Genomic DNA, 23,337 nt, shown 5'->3' with positions numbered 1-23,337 from the left:
TGGGACTTCCCTGGTGGCTCAGTGGTTAAGAATCCGCCTGCCAATGCAGGGGACACGGGTTCAAGCCCTGGTCCGGGAAGATCCCACGTGCCACGGAGCAACTAAGCCCGTGTGCCACAACTACTGAGCCTGCATGCCACAACTACTGAAACCCTAGTGCCTAGAGCCCATGCTCTGCAACAAGAGAAGCCACCGCAACGAGAAGCCCGCGCACTGCAGCAAAGAGTAGCCCCCGCTCGTGGCGACTAGAGAAAGCCCGCATGCAGCAACCAAGATCCAACGCAGCCCCCCCCAAAAAATTAATTAATTAATTAAATTAAAAAAAAAATAAGGTAGTCCCTAGAATGTTGCTTGAGCAAAGCCAGAGAAGTGTGAAAGTGCATTTTGTATTTGGGGAATAGCAACTGTCTGTGTGGTTGAAGCACAGAGAAGTAGACACAGAGAAAGGAAATGAGGCCAGATCACGAATGGTCCTGAAGGCCATGTTGTGGAGTGTGGACTTCATTCTGAGGGCAATCGGGAGACCACAGATGATTTATAGCAACAGTTCTCAAGATGTGGTCCATGCAAGTCCCTGAGACCTTTTCAGAGTGTCCATAAGGTTAAAACTATTTTAATAATAATAAATATTTTGCCTTTAAAAATGGTGGTAGTGGTTAAGACTCTGTGCTTCCACTGCAGGGGACATGGGTTCGATCCCTAGTCGGGAAGTAAGATCCTGCATGCCACATGGTGCAGCCAAAAAAAAAAAAGATGGTGGTAAAAAGCACATGCCATAAAAATTTATCATCTTAAACCATTTTTAAGTGTACAGTTCAATAGTGTTAAGTATATTCATATTGTTGTGCCACCATCACCATCATCCACCTCCAGAACTCTTTCATCTTTCAGAACTGAAACTCTACACCCATTAAACAATAACTCTCTATATCCCATTTCCGCTAGCCCCTGGTAATCACCCTTCTACTTTCTGTTTCTGTGAATTGGAATACTATAGATACCTCATATAAGTGGAAGTATACAGTATTTGTCTTTTTGTGACTGGCCTATTTCACTTAGCATAATTCTTTTTTTTTTAATTAATTAATTTTATTTATTTTTGGCTGCATAGGGTCTTTGTTGCCGCGTGCGGGCTTTCTCTAGCTGTGGCGAGCGGGGCCTACTCTTCGTTGTGGTGTGCGGGCTTCTCATTGCAGTGGCTTCTCTTGTGGAGCACAAGATCTAGGCACGCGGGCTTCAGTAGTTGTGGCATGCAGGCTCAGTAGTTGTGGCTCATTGGCTCTAGAGTTCAGGCTCAGTAGTTGTGGCGCGCAGGCTCAGTAGTTGTGGTGCATGGGCTTAGTTGCTCCGCAGCACGTGGGATCTTCCTGGATCAGGGCTTGAAGCCGTGTCCCCTGCATTGGCAGGCAGATTCTTAACCACTGCACCACCAGGGAAGTTCCATTTTTTTTTTTTTAAAGCTCCATCCTGGTCTCTTATTTGTTTATTTATTTATTTAGGTTGCACTGGGTCTTAGTTGTGGCATGCAGGATCTTTACTTGCAGCATGCGGACTTCTTAGTTGTGGCATATGGACTCTTAGTTGTGGCATGCATGTGGGATCTCTCTAGCTCCCTGACCAGGGATCAAACCCAAGCTCCCTGCATTGGGAGCGCAGAGTCTTAGCCACTGGACCACCAGGGAAGTCCCTGAATCTATATTCTTTACTGTCACATAATCCCAGTAAAACAAGTGTTCTTGATGAAGCAGTAAAAATGATTAATTTTAATTTTATTAAATTTCGACTCTCGAGGACATATCTTTTTAATATTCTTTGTGGCAAAATGTGATGAAGGCATAAAGCAATTGAGCTGCGTATCAAAGTATGAGGTTTATTTCAAGGAAAAGCTCTTGTGAGATTGTTTGAGTTGGGAGCAGATCTGGCTTTTTTCACGTAACACCATTTTTACTTGAAAGAATGATTGACAAATGATGGTTATACAGACTTGCGTAATTGGCAGACATGTCCTCAAAATGGAATGAAATGAGACTATTACCTCAAGGAAAACAACTGACAGTATTTGTTTCAAGTTTTCATGTGAAATTATAATTTTGGAAAACTTGTATCTACTGTCATAACCTTGACAGGTTTGCAATACTTGAAGACTTTTATGATAAGATTTATGGGACATTAATGAATGAGATTTTTGATATTTTATAATGAAATGTGTCAGCATTTGGAAGATTAGCATAATGTAATGAATCAGTATTTTCCACATGACCAATGCATGATGTTATAAAATTATTCTTGGGTGGAGCATCTATTCAAGGTATAAGATAGACCAATGAATTTTAATGCAATAGAATACAGAATTTATTGATATGGCTTCAGATTCCACACTGAAACTAACCTTTCATAAACTACTATGTGTATGTTGCTTATTGGTATAATACCAAAGAAGAATATCCACATCCCAAAAGGCTTTTAAAATAGTTTCCCTTTTCCAATAATATATCTCTGTGAGGCCAGATTTTCTTCATAGACTTCAACCGAAATAGCATATTGCAATAGATTGAATGCAGAAGATATGAGTATCCAACTGTTTCTATTAAGCCAGACACGAATGAGGTTTGCAAAAATGTAAAGCATTTCACTTTTCTCTCTAGTTTTATTATTTTGGAAAATATAGTTATTTTTCATAAAATATGTCACTTATATTAACACACAGTTGGTTTATTGCTATCATTTTAAGGAAACTAAAATATATTTAAAAACTTTCTCAGTTTTAATTTCAAATATGGTAAATATACATAAACAAAAGCTCAGTAATTTTTAAGAGTGTAAAGGGGTCCTGAAACAAAGAACTTCAGAACTGGTGATTTAGGGGCTGAGTGCAACATGATTAGGACTGTTTTTAAGAATGTAATTCTCAAGATGTTATCTGGAAAGTCTGAAAAGGTTAAAAATTGGAGATAGGGAGGTCAGTGAGGAAGCTATTAAAATAGTTGTGATGAACAGCCTACAATCCGAATGCAAAGTAAATAAAAGTACAGGGAAAAGGTTTCAACCCAGTAGAAACTTTAAGAATACTCAAAACTACAGGAAGATGCCATTTTTTCATCTAACTGATTGGCAGTGCTCAAGAAGTCTGGTGATAGATTTAGTAGGTGAAGGTACAGAGAAACAGTCACTTTTACACACAGCTGGTGGATGAACAGATCTTCACAAAACATTAATATCTATCAATATTTAAAGTATCCCTGTATGTTGACCCAGAAATTTATACTTTTAAGAATTTATGGGGCTTCCCTGGTGGCACAGTGGTTAAGAATCCGCCTGCCAATGCAGGGGACACGGGTTTGAGCCCTGGTCCGGGAAGATCCCACATGCCGCAGAGCAAATAAGCCTGTGAGCCACAACTACTGAGCCCGCGTGCCACAACTACTGAAGCCCTAGCACCTAGAGCCCATGCTCTGCAACAAGAGAAGCCACCGCAATGAGAAGCCCGTGCACCGCGGCAAAGAGTAGCCCCTGCTCGCAGCAACTAGAGAAAGCCCGATTGCAGCAAGGAAGACCCAACACAGACAAAAATAAATAAATTAATTGATTTAAAAAAAAGAATTTATACTACAAATATATGCACATTTGTTCAAAATTACACACACACACACACATTGCATACTTATATATGGAAAGACTCTAAACGTCTGTAGAGAATGGTTAAATAAGTTAAGCTATCCATACAATGGCATAGTATGAAGCCATTGAAAAGAATGAATGTTTTATGGGTGCAAATATAGAACTATCTCCAAAAAAAAAGGTTGAGAGCAATGGGCATAGTGTGCTATCACGTGTGAAAAATATGTGTGTGTGTGGCAGATTTGTAGCTTCTGGAAAGATATACAAGAAACTTGTAACAGTGGCTGCCTCTGAAGTGGAGATAGATGGCTGGGAGACAACAGTGGAAGGGAGATTTACTTTTCACTATATAACCTTTTATATCTTAAAACATTTCCCATCAGATATATATGTATTATTATTCAAAATTTTACTTAAATAATTAAGAAAGAGAAGATAGTTCCAGTGACAGTTGGCGAGGGTCTTATCTATGGTTGATGCAATGAAATGGAGAGGTGGAGACAGGACAGACATCGTAAAAGTGGAATTGATTGGTTCTGATAACTGGTTTGATTTTGAAGGTATGGGTGGTGATGGGGCTGAAAGCAAAGACAAAGAGGCATTAAAGATGATTTAGTTTTCCAGACAGAGTGACTGATGGTTGACATAACCTTGAAAGAAACAAAAAATAAGGAGCAGGTTTATGGCGGTGGTAGAGAGGAGATGAGAAATCATGAGTTTCAGGTCCAGATGCTTCTATCATTTATGGAGGATGCACCTATAATTTACTAAATATATTTTTCACAAACATTGTCTCTTGAATTCAAACCAACAAATAAAATAACTGTACAAGGTAGGAATTACTCTCCCTGTTTGATAGGGACAAAGTAGCCTCTTCAATGTTAAGAAACTTGCCTAAGGCTGAACATCTATTAAGTGGGAGAGGTGGCCTTGAATGTAAGCTGTTCTTATATTCCAGAAATGTTTTTCTTCCCATATACCAAATGCCAAGCTTTAGACTGGCAGAAGAGGCTAAGAGAACAGGCTGTGGACTTGAACAGACTTGGATTCAAAACCCAACTCTGCTAATTCCAACCTGTATGACCTTGAACAAGTTACTTCAACTTTCTAAACCTCACTTTCATCCTCAGTACCTAGTAATGAGATTTAAATTAGATGATGTATCTAAAGGTTTTGGCAGACACACATGATGGCTCAGTATATGGCAGCTCAACTGTCGTATTGATTAGATATGGGAACTATCAGTTCAGTAAATTGACAGTAAGAACTTTACATCTGGAGTTAAGGAGGGAGGAATATAGATTTACTTCACATAAAGATCGTTCAGATAACGAGTTTTTGCCACAATGGCTCTTAAAAAATTATTCCACTTTTCAGTCAATGACTCATTTTTCCCAGTGCTACAATTTTTTTCACTTAAAAAGCAGTATCCTCTCTTTTTATCATGTAATATTTCAATACTATGGTTTTGAGTAAAGATACACTCACCACTTTATTTGGCACAACAGATTTAGAGAATATCATATGAACAAATCTGAATTGTGCTCTAGATTTAGATGAACACAAATGTTTTGTTTTGTTTTGCATATGTACGCCAAGTGAGAAAAATGAAGCATCTTCTATGATCAGTCAGATGTGTTTATGTCATTTCCATTTTTCAAAGCGCTTTTGGATTTAACCTTTATTTTGCTCTGGAGGTAGTTTTGCTTGTTATAAATTTATTTTTAAGTGCAGTTTAAGTGCAAGAAAACCATGAGCTCCTAGGGACTTCCCTGGTGGCACAGTGGTTTAGAATCTGCCTGCCAGTGCAGGGGACACAGGTTTGAGCCCTGGTCTGGGAAAATCCCACATGCCGTGCACCACAACTACTGAGCCTGCGCTCTAGAGCCCACAAGTCACAACTACTGAGTCCACATGCTGCAACTACTGAAGCCCACGCACCTAGAGCCCGTGCTGCACAACAAGAGAAGCCACCGCAATGAGAAGCCCACGCACCGCAATGAGAGTAGCCCCCACTTGCTGCAACTAGAGAAAGCCCGCGTGCAGCAAGAAAGACCCAACGCAGCCAAATAAAACAAAAAACAAAAAACCATGAGCTCCTAAAAGATTGAAAAATTGGTGAAAATGGGCAACGAAAGAGTACATCTTCTAAAGAATAACTTCTTTGTACCACTCCTCCACCAACCACCTCTCACGGTCAAGTCTTCTCTTCTTCCTTTGATAAGTTTAAAAATAATTGAATTATATTTTATGTACAAAAGATACTAACTTTCAAATAGCTGTTTATTTGAAGATTAATATGGTATATTACATGGTACACTTCATATAATATTATATTAGGCAATGGTATATATTGTAATTATATGTTATATATTATAGTATGTAATGTATATCATGTAATATACCATATAATGGTATATATTTACAATTATATATTATATTACAACTGTGTACCATTATATATATAATATGGTATAACATATAACTATGATTTTTAAGTGAAAATAATTATATATGTTATAAATCATATTATAATTATAATATATATACCATTATATAATGGTATATATATTGTATAATCTATTGCATAATAGATTATACAATATAATATATATAATTTATATGTGATATAATTAACATACGTTATTATATATTATAGATTATAATATATACCATTATAGCATTTATTTATTTATTTATTGGCTGAGTTGGGTCTTTGTTGCCGCACATGGGCTTTCTCTCTAGTTGCGGCGAGCAGGGGCTACTCTTCATTGCGGTGTGTGGGCTTCTCATTGCAGTGGCTTCTCTTGTTGTGGAGCACTGGCTCTAGGCACGGGGGCTTCAGTAGTTGTAGCACTCAGGCTTAGTAGTTGTGGCCCACAGGCTTAGTTGCTCCGCAGCATGTGGGATCTTCCCGGACCAGGGCTCGAACATGTGTCCCCTGCATTGGCAGGTGGATTCTTAACCACTGTGCCACCAGGGAAGTCCTACAGTATATAATATTATATAAACCTATTTTCATTGCTTAACTGATATATTCCTTTATCTTTGAAATTTGTTTGCATATCTTGGGTTCCAAATTGGCTCCCAAAATTTCCATCCCTTTGTGTACATAGTCTATAAAATCCCTACCCTTAAGGATGGGTGGGACCTGTAAATATGATGGGATATAATTTTGTCATTAGGTTATTTTATATAGCAAAAGTGAAGGGATTTTGGAGATGTAATAAGGTTTCTAATCAGTTGACTTTAAGGTAATCAAAAGGGAGATTATCCTGGGTGGGCCTGACCTAATCAGCTGGGCTCTTTGAAAAGGGGCCTAGAGGTCAGAAACAGAAGTCAGAAAGATTTGAAGCTCCAGAGATGCTCATCTGTTGGCTTTAAAGAGGCAAGTTGCTATATTGTAGAGAGGTCTATGTAGCAGGACATGGTGGTTGGCCTCTAAGAGCTGAGGGCCTCAGTCCTACGACTAGAAGAAATTGAATTCAGCCAACAAGCAGCAAGCTTGGAAGAGGACCCTGAGCCTCAGCTGACATAAGCTGACTTTGATAAGTCCTGGCTGACATATTGATTTCAGCTTGATAAGAACAGAGCAGAGGACCTAGCTTACGCATGCCCAGATTTCTGACCCATTGAAACTGAGATAATGAATGTATTATTTTAATCCACTAAGTTTCTGATAATTTGTTATGCAGTGGTAGAAAACTGGTACAGATGTGTATAAATTATCTATCGCCACAATAATTCTGTATAACAAACCATCCCAAAACTCAGCAGCTTAAAGGAACTACCATTTATTATTTGTCATCACTCTAGAGGTCACCCGGGCAGCTCTTCTGACCAGGGCTGGGCTAGGCCAATCTCACTTGGACTTGTTCATGAATCCATAACACCTGTCGAATTGCCTGGGGGTTGGCTAGTCTAGAAAGGCCTCAGGTGGGATGACTTGGCTTCACTCCACATGGTCTCTCATCTTTCAGCAGGCTAGCCTGTGTTTGTTCCCATGGTAGTAACAAGGTTAGAGAAGAATTAAAATTACAAAAGCAAATTTTCAGTTGTTTGTATCAAGTTTGCTATTGCCCCTGTAACGGAAGCAAGTCACATGAGAAAAGAAATGAAAATATATCCATACAAAGAGTTGTGAAAAAATGTTTAGAGTAGATTTATTCATAAGAGCCAACAACAGGAAACACTCCAAATGTCCATCAGTAAGAGAAAGAATAACAAACAACCCAATTAAAAAATGGGTGGAAGACCTAAAAAGAAATTTCACCAAAGAAGACATACAGATGGCCAAGAGGCACATGAAAAGATGCTCAACGTCACTAATTATTAGAGAAATGCAAATCAAAACTACAATGAGTTATCACCTAACACTAGTCAGAATGGCCATCATCAAAAAAATCTAGAAACAATAAATGCTGGAGAAATAAAAGGATTGTCTCACTTTAAGATTAAAAAAAAATGCTGGAGAGGGGGTAGTGAAAAGGGAACCCTCCTGCTCTGTTGGTGGGAAAGTAAATTGATACAGCCGCTATGGAGAACGGTATTGAGGTTCCTTATAAAACTAAATATAGAACTACCATATGACCCAGCAATCCCACTACTGGGCATATACCCTGAGAAAACCATAATTCAAAAAGAGACATGTACCACAATGTTCATTGCAGCACTATTTCCAATAGCCAGGACATGGAAGCAACCTAAATGTCTATCGACAGATGAATGGATAAAGAAGATGTGGCACATATATACAATGGAATATTACTCAGCCATAAAAAGAAACAAAATTGAGTTATTTGTACTGAGGTGGATGGACCTAGAGTCTGTCATACAGAGAGAAGCAAGTCAGAAAGAGAAAAACATATACCATATGCTAACACATATATATGGAATCTAAAAAAAAATGGTACTGATGAACCTAGCTGCAGGACAGGAATAAAGATGCAGACGTAGAGAATGGAGGTTGAGTGGAAGGGGGCATAAGGGCATTCTCTGGGTTCATGGAAATGTGCTTTATCTTGATTGGGGTGCTGGTTACAAGGGTATATTAATTTATCAAAATTCATTAAATTGTACACTCTAGATCTATGCATTTCACTGCATCAAAATTTTACCTTAAACAAACACTGATGTAGTAGTAGTAAGAACATAAGCTTTGGTGTTAAAAACCCTTGTATTTGAATACCATTTCCAATTCCTAGCTGTGTAAAGTCACTTAATCTTGATAGACTTTATTTTTTTAATCTATAAAATAGGAAATTTGTTTACTTCATTTTTTTTTATTGTGGTCAAGTGTATATAACATAAATTTACCATTTTAACCACTTTTTTAATAACCATATTCCAGTCCCAATTTCTTCTTCTTCGTTTTTATAAATATTTATTTATTTATTTTGGCTGCTCCAGGTCTTAGTCATGGCACACAGGATCTTTGTTGCAGCATGCATGTGGGATCTGGTTCCCTGACCAGGGATCGAACCCAGGCCCCCTGCATTGGGAACGTGGAGTCTTACCCACTGGACCACCAGGGAAGTCCCCATTTTAACCATTTTAAAGTGTACAGCTTTATAGCATTTAGTACATTTATATCACTGTGCAACCATTACCATCATCCATCTCCAGAACATTCTTATCTTCCCCAGCTGAAACCTTGTACCCATTAAACACTAAATCTCCATTCTCCTCTTCCCCCAACCCCTGTCAATCACCTTTCTACTTTCTGTTTCTATGAATTGGGCTACTCTAGATACTTCATACAAGTGGAATTGTACAATATTCTTCCTTCTGTGAATGGCTTTTTTCACATAGCATAATTCTTCAAGGTTCATTCATGTACTGTACGTCAAAATTTCTGTCCTTTTTTTTAAAATAAATTCATTTATTTTATTTATTTATTTTTGGTTGTGTTGGGTCTTCGTTGCTAAGTGCGGGCTTTCTCTAGTTGTGGTGAGCAGGGGCTTCTCTTGTTGTGGAACACGGGCTCTAGGCACGCGGGCTTCAGAAGTTGTGGTGTGCGGGCTCAGTAGTTGTGGCTTGCAGGCTCTAGAGCGCCAGCTCAGTAGTTGTGGTGCACGGGCTTAGTTGCTCCATGGCATGTGGGATCTTCCCGGACCCGGGCTCAAACCCATGTCCCCTGCATTGTCAGGCAGATTCTTAACCACTGTGCCACCAGGGAAGCCCTTCTGTCCTTTTAAAGGCTGAATAATATTCTATTATATGGATATACCACATTTTGTTTACCCGTTCATCTGTTGATAGACACTTGGGTTGCTTCTACCTTTTGGTTACTATGAATAATGCAGCAATGGACATGGGTATACAAATATCTGTTCAAATCCCTGCTTTCATTTCTTTGGGGTATATATCCAGAAGTAGATATGTTGGATCATATAATAATTCTATGTTTAATTTTTTGAGGAACTGCAATACCCTTTTCCACAGTGGCTGCACCATTTACATTCCTACCAGCAATGTACATGGGTTCCAATTTCTCTACATCCTCATCAGCACTTGTTATTTTCTGTTTTATTTTTTTATAATAGTCATCCTAATGTGTATGCAGTGGTATCTTATTATGGTTTTGATTTGCATTTTCCAATCCTTTTCTTTTATTTAAATTAATTTTTATTGGAGTATAGTTGCTTTACAATGTTGTGTTAGTTTCTGCAGTACAGCAAAGTGAATCAGTTGTACATATACATATATCCCCTCGTTTTTAGATTTCCTTCCCATTTAGATCACCACAGAGCACTGAGTAGAGTTCCCTGGGCTATACAGTAGGTTCTCATTAGTTACCTATTTTATACATAGTAGTGTATATATGGTTGAGCACCTTTCCTTATGCTTATTGGCCATTTGTATATCTTCTTTGGAGAAATTCAAATCCTTTACCTTTTTTTTTTTTTTTTTGCCACACTACGTGGCTTGCTGGATCTCAGTTCCCCAACCAGGGATTGAACCTGGGCCTCAGCAGTGAAAGCCTGGAATCCTAATCACTAGGCCACCAGGGAACTCCCACCTTTACTAATTATTTAAAATTGTTTTGTGTTGTTGTTGTTGAACTGTAGGAGGTTTTTTTTTAAATTTTATTTATTTATTTTTGGCTGCGTTGGGTCTTTGTTTCTGCACACAGGCATTCTCTAGTTGCGGCAAGTGGGGGATACTCTTCGTTGCGGTGTGCGGGCTTCTAATTGCGGTGCCTTCTCTTGCTGCATGGGCAAGAGAGCATGGGCTCTAGGCACGTGGGCTTCAATAGTTGTGGCTCACGGGCTCTAGAGCACAGGCTCAGTAGTTGTGGCGCTCGGGCTTAGTTGCTCCATGGCATATGGGATCTTCCCGGACCAGGGCTCAAACCCATGTCCCCTGCATTGGCAGGCGGATTCTTAACCACTGTGCCATCAGGGAAGCCCAGGAGTTCTTTATGTATTCTGGATATCAAATGATATGCAAATATTTTATCCCATTCTGTGGGTTGCCTTTTCACTCTGTCGATAGTATCCTTTGATGCATAAAAGTTTTGAACTTTGATGAAGCCCAACTTATCTATTTTTTTTCTTTTGTTGCCTGTGCTTTTGGTGTCATGTCCAAAAAATGGTTGCCAAGTCCAATGTCATGAAGTTTTTCCCTTATGTTTTCTTCTAAGGGTTTTATAGTTTTAGCTCTTATGTTTAGGTCTCTGATCCACTTCGAGTTAATTTTTAATACAGTGTAAGGTAAGGGTTTAAACTTCTTTCTTTTGCATGTGGATATCAAGTTTTCCCAACACCATTTGTTGAAAAGACTATCCTTTTCCTGTTGAATGGTCTTGGCCCACTCTTGTCAAAATCATTTGACCATTTATAGGAGAGTTTTTTTCTGAGCTCCTTATTATATTGCAATGGTCTATATGTCTGTCTTTATGTCAGTACCACAGTATTTTAATTACTATAGCTTTGTAATTTTATTTATTTATTTTTAATTAATTTTTATTGGAGTATAGTTGCTTTACAATGTTGTGTTAGTTTCTACTGTTCAGCAAAATGAATCAGCTATACATATACATATATCCCCTCTTTTTTGGATTTCCTTCCCATTTAGGTCACCACTGTAGCTTTGTAATTTTAAAATCAGGAAGTATGGGACTTCCCTGGTGGCGCAGTGGTTAAGGATCCACCTGCCAATGCAGGGGACACGGGTTTGAGCCTGGTCCAGGAGGATCCCATGTGCCGCAGAGCAACTAAGCCCATGTGCCACAACTACTGAGCCCACATGCCACAACTACTGAAGCCTGCACGCCTAGAGCCCATGCTCCACAACAAAGAGAAGCCACTGCAATGAGAAGGCCACGCACTGCAATGAAGAGTAGCCCCGTCACCCCAACTAGAGTAAGCCCACGTACAGCAATGAAGACCCAATGCAGCCAAAAATTAATTAATTAATTTAAAAAATGAAATTTATAAAAAAATAATAAAATCAGGAAGTCTGAGTCCTTCAGCTTTGTTCTTCTCTTTCAGGACTGTTTTGGCTATACCAGTTTCCCTGAGATTTTAGATGAATTTTAGGGTGGATTATTTTAGTTCTGCATAAAGGTCATTGGGATTTTGATAGGGATTGCATTGAATCTGTAGACCTCTTTGGATAGTAGTGACATTTTGACATTAATAAGTCTTCTAATCCATGAACATGGGATATGATTTCATTTATTCATGTTTTCTTTAATTTCTTTTGGAAATGTTTTGTCGTTTTCATTGTACAAGTCTTTCACCTCTTTGGTTAAATTAATTTCTAGGTATTGTATTCTTTTTAATGCTATTGTGAATGGAATTGTTTTTGTAATGTCCTTTTCAGATTATTCATTGTTAGTGTATAGAAATGTAACTGATTTTTGTGTGTTAACTTTGTATTCTGTTACTTCGCTGAATCCATTTATTAGTTCTAACAGTTTGTGTGTATGTATGTGTGTTTGTAATCTATAGAGTTTTCCACATTTAAGATCATGTGTCTGTAAAATCATCTATGAAAATTTTACTTACTCCTTTCCAATTTGGATGGCTTTAATTTCTTTTTCTTATCTAATTGCTCCGTCTAGGATTTCCACTACTCTATTGTATATAAGTGGTAAAGGGGCATCCTTGCCTTGTTTCTGATCTTAGAGAAAAAGCTTTTAGTCTTTCACCATTGAGTATGCTGTTTGTTGTGGGTTTTCATACGTGGTCTTTATTATATTGAGATACTGTCCTTCTATTCCTTGTTGTTGAATGTTTTTTATCATAAAAGTGTATTATATTTAGTCAAATGCTTTTTCTGCATCACTTGAGATGATCATGTGGTTTATTTTCTTTATTCTGTTAATGTGGTGCTGATTGATTGATGTTCATTGATTGATGTTCATACATTGAACCATCCTTGCATTCTAGGACTAAATCCTATATGGTCACGTGTATAATCCTTTTAGTATGCTGTTGAATTTAGTTTGCTAGTATTTTGTTGAAGATTTTTGCTTTAGTTTTCATAAGGGATATTGGTCTATAGTTTTGTTTTCTCGTAGTCTCTTTGTCTGGCTTAGGCATTAGGGTAATGCTGACCTAATAGAATGCATTAGGAAGTATTCTCTCCTCTTCAACTTTTTGGAAGAGATTGAGCAGGATTGTTGTTAATTCTGTAAATGTTTGGTGGAATTCACCAGTGGTGACATATGGTCTTGGGCTTTTCTTTGTTGAGGGTTTTCTTATTATTACTGATTCAATCTCCTTACTGGTTCAGATTTTTTTCTTCATTATTTTGTCCTGGTAGGTTATGTGTGTTAGGGAATTTATCCATTTTATCTGGTTATCCAATTTGTTGGCATATAATTGTTCATAGTACTCTGTTATGATATTTTTTATTTCTGTGGTGTCAGTAGTAATGTCCCCACTATCATTTCTCATTTTAGTTATATGAGTCGTCTCTCTTTTTTCTTAGTCAATCTAGCTAAAGTTTTGTCACTTTTGTTGATCTTTTCAAAGAAACAAGTCTTGGCTTCATTTATTTTTCTCTCACTAGGTTTTGTGAGGATTAAATAAGATAATGTAATACCAATTTCTAAAGAAGAAATGCAAATGGTCAAAGTCATATTTTAAAGAGTTCAGCCTCCTTAAATAATTCAAAGGAATTAAGTTAACAGTAAGATACCATTATTTTATCTAATTGTCATAGTTAGAAGCAACCCAGCTAAAAATCACCCCCTTGTGTGTGAGTTTAGTTACTAAAAGGAGAGAGTTAGAAGGGCTTTAAGGAGGCTGGTAGTATTTTATTTACTGACCTGAGAGCTGGTTTGATGTTTTAAAAATTCATCAAGCAATTGCGCATTATTGTTTACTAGGTACAGAGTTTCAGTTTGGCAAGATGAAAAGAATTCCTGAATTGGACAGTTGTGATGGTTGCAGAACAATGCGAATGTACTTAATACCATTTGTACACTTAAAATGGTAAAGTGGTAAATTTTATATTATGTGTGTTTTACCACAATTTATAAAACCCATTGAGTTGGACTTCCCTAGTGGTCCAGTGGGTAAGACTCTGTGCTCCTAATGCAGGGGGCCTGGGTTCGATCCCTGGTTGGGGAACCAGATCTTGCATGCAAGCCACAGATAAGAGTCTGCATGCTGCAATTAAGAGTCCGCATGCTGCAACTAAGAAGTCTGCATGCCACAACAAAGAGTCCACATGCCACAACTATGAGTCCACATGCCTCAACTAAAAGATCCCATGTGCTGCGATTAAAGATCCTGCATGCCGCAGTGAAGATCCCACGTGCCACAACTAAGACCTGGTGCAGCCAAATAAATAAATAAAAATATTTTAAAAATATAAGCCTTTGGAACTTTCCTTTTGAAAAATAATTTTCATATTATTGAAAGCAATGTTATCGTTATTGTTATAGTAGAAAATAAAAATATCTCATGATTATTCAGCTAGCCTACAACAATTATTGCCACTTGCTAGGCTATGTCATTGATCTTTTCTTTCTGAAATTTCAAAATATCTAACTCATCAGCGTTAAATATGCTCACCTTTAATATATCCTTGTTAGTCCTGAATTTTACCCCCTCTGCTATGATCTGAAGAACAAGGTTTATACAAGCAGCAGTACAGTGATATTTACCTTCTTTCACAGAAAGAAACCAATAACTATGACAACTCTACAGAATGCATTTCCCAAAGATTAAATGTTGGATGGAGCACTGGCTTCTAAAGATGGCTTGACCCCATGATGCATGATTTCCTCTTTTTGACCCACCTCATCATCCACTTCCTGGCCTTTATCCGCTCTTTCAGCCTTGTCTCCATAGCTTGTGCCAACTTGGAGGCAGAGGTCTTTGATGTGTTGTCCATTTGACCTTTCTAATATGTTTGGTGATGCTTTACTGTTTTTAATATGCTTTAATGTTTCCCATCTTAAAAAGAACTCTCTTGACCCACAATTCCCCATATAGTATAGTGTTGCCTTGAAGGGATTTTTAGGTTCTCACAAGTCATGTCAGGTCCCCATAGTTTGCATTTCATCTGCTTTTAGTTTCTTGAAGTATAAGTTTGGGTGGGGACAAAGTTAATGAGCTCAAGTTGAAACATACTTGTAATAACTGGAGCCTACAAAGCTTGGGTACCCTTCCTCTGTGCTCCTTACCATACTGGGCTCACTTCTCTCTTACCACCCAGTTTAATTGTCTAATTATATGTCCGTATCAGTCATTATCTTATTTATAAGATAATGTGCCTAATAACGTGCCTAATTTCTGGTATGTGCCAGGCTTACAAATAAGTAAATTATGTTAAATCATCATGCAGTGGATATGAGGTTCTAGAGCTCAGTGAAAGGTCTGGACTGAAGATATCAATAGAGGCAGCCAATGAATTATGTGGTGGATGAAATTCCACCAGGGAAATTTCCCATCTTCCAGGCCCTGTTAAGCTGACTCTGCTCCAGTCTCTGAGCCTCTCTCACACACCTGGAGTACATTCATGCCTTAGTGGGTCACTTTTTGTGAAGGGAAATGGGGAAAATATCTTGTTCACATGAAGACAATATAATGTGCACTCATTGTTTAGGCGTTATACCCTTCTCAGTATCTGTGATAGGAGATTTGTATAAAGGACACTTCTGAAAAAATTGAATTGAAAATGTGGACATTCTGTTAATAAAAGGTACAGTAAACTTGTCATAAGGAATCCAAATAACTTCAAATCAGTAACAATTTTTCCTCTATTTCCTGAATGCTACTTTTTTGAAAAATGACAAACAAAATGTCCCTTATTTCTCCAATGTATGTCAAGATGTAAGTCAGGAATGAGTCAGCCCAACCCCCCATACCTTGTGTTAGAGAGTTAGTATGTTTGACCCAGCAGCACTGCAAAATCTTGGAATGTCTTCAAACCACCAAAGCAAGATTAAATTCTAGTCTGAATAGTTTTTTATGTGAATTATACTCTCATATTCTAAATTTTTGAAAATTAATTCATGCACAACATACATATTAACTATCAGTTAAACTGAATAGTCACCCTTTTTCCTAACATTTTTGGTAGATAGATGTTAATTATATTTATATTTATGTGTTCAGTCCTCTGAACCACTCTCCTCAGGCACACAAGTCCTTGAAGCTGAAAAGTTTCCATGGTCCTTTTTACTATTATTTTTTATTCCTTCAAAAAGGAACAGAAATATATTTTATTACTTGCTTAATTTTAGTTTTTCCATTGTCTTCATTTCAGAATGAGAATCTTTAAATTGTTTTTTAATTTAATTAAAAAAAAATAATATTTGAAGGTCATTCTTTAAGTCAGAATTTTCTGCACAATGGCCTGGTGTGTGAAAAGGAGATAAGCAGTATTTTCTCCATTTTAGGACAAGAAAAACAGGGATTATCCTTTAACAAAAGAATCCTTCTTCTCCAGGTTTTGTTTTTCTTCTTCAGCTAATTAAAAGGCTTTGTTTCAAAGAAAAGCTATAGACCAGATTTCTGAGTCTTCATTACGCAAAGGGCAGTGTCAAATTGGAGGATCAACTTTTTTCCATTCCTTCTCTCCATTCCCACTGACACAACAGCAAATACTTAAAACAGTGAGATTAAATTGCTTTATCTCAACAGCAGTCACATGAGTTTATAGAATCAAAGAAATCTAGAATTAGGAATAATTAGTAGAGCATTTAACTTAGGGATGGCATATGTGATGGGCAATGTAGCTCCCCTGCACCCTGTCTCATCTGTGGCAGACATCACTAATCAATTACTGAACCTAAATGTGGCCCAACAGATGTTTTCTGCATAATGCCCCCAGCTGTCATTACCAAGTAATTGGAGCTGCCAGTGAGACCCTACCTGAACTAATCTAATCACCTTACATTATAACATTGAGGCCCATAAAAGTAAGGTGACTGGCCCAAGGTCACTCAGTGTCTGACAGAGAACCCCTATTTTGTGTAATGTAAAAATCTGTTCTCTTATGAGCCTTGAATCAATTGACTATGTCCCAGTTCCCAGCAAGGGCACATAAGAGTCTATACAGGGTAGATCATTTCTATCTGGGAAGACAGGTTCCTATGGCATCAAGAAACCCAAGGGAGCAGCCAGAGACAGACAGCAAGACATTACTGTTCCTCCTCGTATTCCAGTGAGGGCAGGGGATAGAGAGGAGGAAAATTAAGATCTTCTACAAGCCTTATAATTGTGGAATACTTGAAACTGTCCCACCAGGTAGCAGGGAAAGAAGGAAGGTGTCCCTCTACAAGTGGCAGTCCACAAGAAGGGTGCCCAACTCCCCTTCTATTGTACTTGTTCATGTTCCCACAACCAAGGTTTAGAAGTTGTTCAGAAACTAAATAACTAAAGTAGTTCTACTCTAGTCACTTTTTATCCCAGCACCCTGTTTTACTTTCTTCTTAACATTCTCAGAATTTATCTAATATATCTAAGCGTGTAATTTTGTTTAAGTCATATTTGAATCTGACGGATGAAATTCCTTTAGGTAATAACCTCTTTTGGGAAGAAACACCAAGTATTTCCTACAACTTCTCTCTACTTCTGCACATGTCCCTAAGATAGCGTTGTCGGCGTGTAGGAAGCGTTATATTGCTGAGGAAGCCTGAGACCTTGGATCCATTTTGTGTCCTTGTACTATTCTCTGACTTCTCTGGATGCTCAACAACCTGTTCATCGCGAGCAGTATATCCTGTAGCTTGGCCTTGCTAAGCTTGCTGAGAACATGGGGGCAAACCACAGTTCTTCCTGAGATCTGGCTATTACTACTTTTTGTTCCCAGCCCGATTTTCAAAGCTACCTCCCCCTATTCTTGCCAGCCAGTTCTCTTGGCTACCTTCCCTATTCCTCCACAGGGTGTTTGGGAACTTCTGGATACATTCCATATCACACTGGAGCTGAGGGCCCCTCACTTGCAGAGCTCCTTCCAAAACCCTGTATCTAATTTTGTATATGGAATTTTGTGGGAAGACAGAGGCATGTGTCTCTCAATCGTTGCCTCTCTTATCTCTCTCTTCCTTCTTCCCTCTACCTTTTAATTAAGAGTCAGGCTTTTCTTTTACTTCCCTATGTCACAGGTTCATGGCAGAGCTGTCCTAGATGGAAGGAGTATCTCCTCTGGAATGTGGGAGAATATGAGATTCTTATGATGTGAACTTCATAGGTTAAACAGAATTAAGGAAATTTAGCAAATTCTTTTTCTCTCCGCTAAGCCTATTCTAGTCTCTCCTGATTAGGGAAATAAGTCTCAGAGCTACACTTCAGACAATAGTCTATAATGGAACATAATTTAAAGAAGAAAATTAAAATGAATCAGTTTGATATTCACAAAATATTACACCATTATATTCTACATTTTTTAAAGAGAAGTCAGAAAATTGGATTAGTACGTGAAATATCCCTTTTTAAATGTTGGCATATAATCAATATCTTAATTTAAAAATTATAAAAATATATAAAATAATATGCTCTTTTGCTGTTAGGAACCAAAAGTGTTCTAAGAGACTTAGAGGTATTAACTAATTATCCCAAAAACCTATTTTACAGATGAGGAAACTGAGACACAGAGCAAGTAACCTGACTAAACTGTACATGGTGCAAACCAAATACACGACTGTGGGAAAAATTTGTCTGCAAAACCACCAATCTGCAACCTCCTGTTTATGATATATTTGCATAAGCTAGAAAGAAAAAGGCTTTGAATTCTGACTTGGCTTCTCTGCTGAATGACATTGGACTGTCACTTAAAGAAAACACTTAACCTTGCAGTGCTCACTAAGTGGTGGTTTTCTCTTCTCTCCTTCCCCCACATGGATGATTGCTCTGAACATTCATGGTATGCTTGTATATTATCTGGAATGCATAAATCCTGCCTACTGTTCAAGACCCAACACACTCCCAATACCTCTAGAAACAGTGTGATATAGGAAACAGCCCTAGGCTGTCTATTCCAGTCCTAATGTTGTTCCTAATCCTTTGTGTGATCTCAAGCAAGTCATATCTTATCTCTGGGCCTCAGTGGCTCCGTCTTTAAAATGTGGAGGAAATCAATGGCTTTAAACTGTATTCTGAGAAGCAGAACATTTCTCTAACAGTGGGGGCATGAAAGAAGGAGAACAATGAGTGCAAGGGGGAAGCTGGGTGAACAGGCGTATGGCTTCTCCATTTCCACTTCAAATTTAGCAACTCCATTTTAAGCCACCAGATTTTATTAGAAGGAAATGACTAGACCTTGTATGTACCCAAATTCCCTGGAACTATCTTTTCTTGGCTTCTCTTTTTAAATCCTTCTTGTTCTTAACATGGAACTGAAGGGTCTGACGCGTCTTTTAAATTCTGGCTAAGATAACACTTATTTTTTTTTTTTTTTTGGCTTTCTCTCCTCTTTCCTACCCAAAAGTGAAATTAAAGGTGAAAAAGAGTAAGCAAAGACCAGCATGGAAACTTCTAGCAATTTCACAGAGAGTTTTCAGCAAAATGTGATGGATAAGGAAACTTCTTAGTTTCAAAACATCTACCAAGTAACATATAAAAGTTAAAGTGACACACAAAAGTTATATCTCATTATCCTGTAATTTTATGAGTTGCTCATTTGCATTTGAATATCTCTCATCATGGGGAATGCCTTTCAGGAAGCAAATTCTTTGTATTTCTTTCTTATATGATTGCCCCTAAGCTATCATTATAACTCCATTAGGGCAATTTTTCTCCATCTGAGGATGGGGCACTGGAATGGATGAAGAGGAATGGATCAAGCCCTCATTTTCTTCAGCCATCTTCAGCTCTGGTTTCAGGGCAAGATAGACCCAAATCTCCTTCCCAATTTTCTGCTTAGAGAATAAGATGCTCATTCTTTGAGTCAGATTCTCAAAGTTCCTTCGGTGGAGGTGAATGAGGACACACAATATTTGCAAACCATCACGCATCTTCAGAGGATAATTACAGTATTCTTGAAATATCATGAACTTTCATTTTTAATCTTCTAGATTAAAATGAATTTATTTCTTGTTTCGAAGACAGCTTGGTGCATTGAAAACCCTGGAGGGTTGTGACTCAAGTCTTGATTCTAATTTCACACCAACCTCTACATGCTTTGGGGCAAATTACTTCCCCTGACCAGGCTGCAATTTTACCATTGGGAACATCACAGTAGATGGTTCCTGAGATCCTTCTCGATTTAGATATTCAAAGGACAAATTACTACCGGGGAAATTATCTCCAGTTGTTTGTTCAGTCTTCAAAATCACCAAAGGATTTGGCTTTGACATTAGGCTATCAAAGTTGGCCCTTAATATTCTATGTCCTGTGCTTCACATCGGGCCATCTAAAGGCAGGTAAGCTGGATCTTCTTGAGATGACTGGCTTGTTCCCTCCTTGCTTGGGATTCTTCACATTCAGAGGTCCACTGTGAACTTCAGCTCACCACCATCTTCCCCTTACAATGGTATCTCTGCAGTCATGTGTAAGATGGTGATCTGGACCCCTCACTGACATTTCAGCCAATACTCCAGATAGCCCTTTTACTAATTTCTTTCATTCCTCCTTCATCACTGCGTCATGGTCCCTTTAAGGAAGCGGCCATAGTTGAGTAGTGGGAGCAGCTGCTGGCTGCAAAAAGACTTGCAGGATTTGGCCTACCCTGGGCCACTCAACGCGCACGCTCGGGACCGGGGGCTTGGTGGGAAAGGAAGGAGGGGCTTAGGGTGCGCCTGCGCATCAAGGGCGCGCGCAAGGGGCTGGTTTTGGTGATCCCTTTAAGAAACCGCAGGCGGAGGAATTTCTCTGAGAGAAAATAATCCTACTCACGGGGCCCCTTGGAGGCCATTAACCCCCCGAGTCCCGGCCCCCCCCCCTTTTCCCGGGCAGGCCCTACCGCCTACGCGCGCACCCGTGGGATCTCAAGATCTCCGACCCGGCGCGCGGCATCCACCCCCTCCCCACTCTAAGCGCCAGTCTCGGCCAGGTCCGGGGAAGCTGCCGCGAGGCGGCCGTGCCTGCAGTGTGGGCGGGGGCCGGGGGCCCGAGAGGTTCCGCCGCCACAGCGCTGGGAGCCGCAGTGGTTCCGAGCGGGGCCCAACATGGCGGAGAGAGAGGTGGAGTCCAGCCCCCGAAAGAGGGTAGGTGAGGTGAGGCAGAACTCGGGCGGCGGGCGGCGGGGGGCGGGGCGGGGGCCGCGTCCCGGGGTCGGGGCCGGGAATGGGCCATGCGTAGGCTCGTGGAGGGGTCGCCGAGGCCCGGTTCGGAAAAGGTTGCGGGCAGGACTGAGGCAACCTTGGGTCTGGAGCGCGCTTAGAGTGGTCCTTCGGCAGGTGGGACAAAGATTTGCTGCTGGTTGGGAGGGGGAGGGGCGGGGGCTGTTGTTTGTGTTTTTTTATTTTTCCAACACTGGGGGTGGGTTATTTGGGCCAGGGGAGGGAAGGTGTCAGAGACTTAAGTGCATCTTTGGTGAACCAGAGTCTGGAAGTTTAACAGGAGAGAGGTCAGGTGGGGGTGGTGGTGGCGGGAATGAGTGGTGGAGGGATCTTCGGTGATACCATCGCGAATTCATTTTCCTGCCTCCTTTCCCCTCCCCCCCAACCGTTATCAAGACCAAGGTGGAGGTGGTGCACATACCTGAGAAGAAGTGGGGTCGTTGGCATGCCCTGATGTATGAGAAAGATTTTGGCAACTATCAATGTCATTTTCTAGTCTAGCCCCTTTACCAACATTTAAGAACGTGGAAGAGTGTGACAAGTTTTGTCATATCAAGGATGTACCCAAACAACCTGCAGAGGCGAAGCCAATTCCACATAGTTGTTGAGTGCCTTTTAAAGTTTGTCTTGAAACTTTTCTTATTTAATTGAGTGATTTTTTTTTTCAGATGGAGAATAATACAGTACTGTCGATTGAGCAGTATTTTTAGACTTTTTCTTTTACCCCCCGCCGCCCTCCCGCTTAGCGTGTTAAGCAGTAAGTTTACTACCAGGAATCTTCCTTTTTGTGAACGGTATCAAAATGAAGTTAGTGTTAAGCCAACTGCTTAAAAAATTACTGCGTAATCTTTATTGAGAATGCCCTTTCGATTTATCATAAAGTTAGCAATCTCATATAGATAATACAACTAACATTTTGAGTGCTTACCATGTGCCTAGCACTGTGCTTTATAGGAAGAATTAAACCTCATATTTACTATGTGAAACCCATTTTGCAGATGAGGAAATGTAGGCGTAGAGGGATTAAATAGTTAAGATCAGATAGCTAGTTAAGAGGTTGAGCTGGGATTTGAATCCATGTTTGTCCAAACTACGGTGCTTGTTTTGGATGCCACATAGGAGTTTTTAAAATCTATGTTTCTCTCCTTAAAAGCTTAAAGGGTAAATAACGAGGGAAGTGTCAAGCAGTATTTTTTCCACAATTTATTAGGAAAATATTTTCAACTACGTAGCTGAAAAAATTTACAGGGAGTGTCCATAGTATCCACCATCTAGAGTCTACCATTAACATTTTGCTATACTTGTTTTATCACATATTTATCCACATTTATCTCTTTATTCATCAGTTCTTATTTTAATGCATTTCACTGTGGTATTGAGCAATTAAAATTTATTGTTGATAGTCTTAGGTTTATAAAATTTTAGATCTCCCTCATGCAATAATTAGATCTTCCTCATACATAGGACAAATTAAGCTGTGTGATAGTATGTCCAAATAGTTCACTTAGTATAAATGTTGGTTATGGAATGCACGTGTTTTGAAATTTTAAATTGTTCTTCATGCTGTGAGCCAGTTTTAAACTGGATCCTCATTATGCTTGAGTGAAGGCGTATGGCATGTGGTCCACCAATTAAAATGTATAGAATAAATTATTTTAGATGTGTAATGTTTATTCAAGGAGGTCTCTGAATCCAGTTACTACTAATGCTGTTGTCATTCACAGTATAAGGTAGAATGTTTTAGAAAACATCTATGTGCTTTGGTAACAAATTCAACTAGATATTAAGTACTTCTTTCTCTTCTAATACACCTAAAAGGTGCCACACTGGTAGCAGTCTAAACTTTATTATTTTTTAACAGTATGTAATATACAGAGCACTCGTACAGGTTTTCCCCATTATTTTATCAGTTTTATTGTGGAGGAAGGTTACAGTCAGTGTCTTTTAGGCTCCATAATCCATTTTGGTTTTGATAGTTTGGTTAGAATGTTCAGTAGAGTTGTCTTAAATGGTACACATGGTGCATGTGC

General features: G+C 39.0%; 1 protein-coding gene across 9 annotated transcripts in view; it reads left to right on the top strand.

The window, feature by feature from the left end:
* Nucleotides 1-20,769: 20,769 nt before the first annotated feature.
* ZMYM4 (zinc finger MYM-type containing 4) overlaps nt 20,770-23,337 on the top strand; it is a gene marked incomplete at its 5' end in the record, with an annotated part of 178,656 nt that continues 176,088 nt past the window's right edge. For 3 of the 9 annotated variants that reach the window (XM_082362560.1, XM_082362554.1, XM_082362557.1), the window contains one exon: nt 20,773-21,232. Coding sequence is in view for 3 of the 9 variants with exons in the window: in XM_082362554.1 (XP_082218680.1) it covers nt 21,194-21,232 (39 nt within the window). Of the gene's footprint in view, nt 21,242-21,379; nt 21,425-23,337 lie in introns of those variants that run through there. The other 6 variants (XM_082362552.1, XM_082362553.1, XM_082362558.1 and 3 more) reach the window with 6 other exon arrangements.

This window comes from Balaenoptera borealis (assembly GCF_965194805.1).
Source record: "Balaenoptera borealis genome assembly, chromosome: 1".
NCBI classification, from domain to species: Eukaryota; Metazoa; Chordata; class Mammalia; order Artiodactyla; family Balaenopteridae; genus Balaenoptera; species Balaenoptera borealis.
Note: the sequence above shows the minus strand (reverse complement) of the source record. Positions and strands in the feature narration are given on the sequence as shown.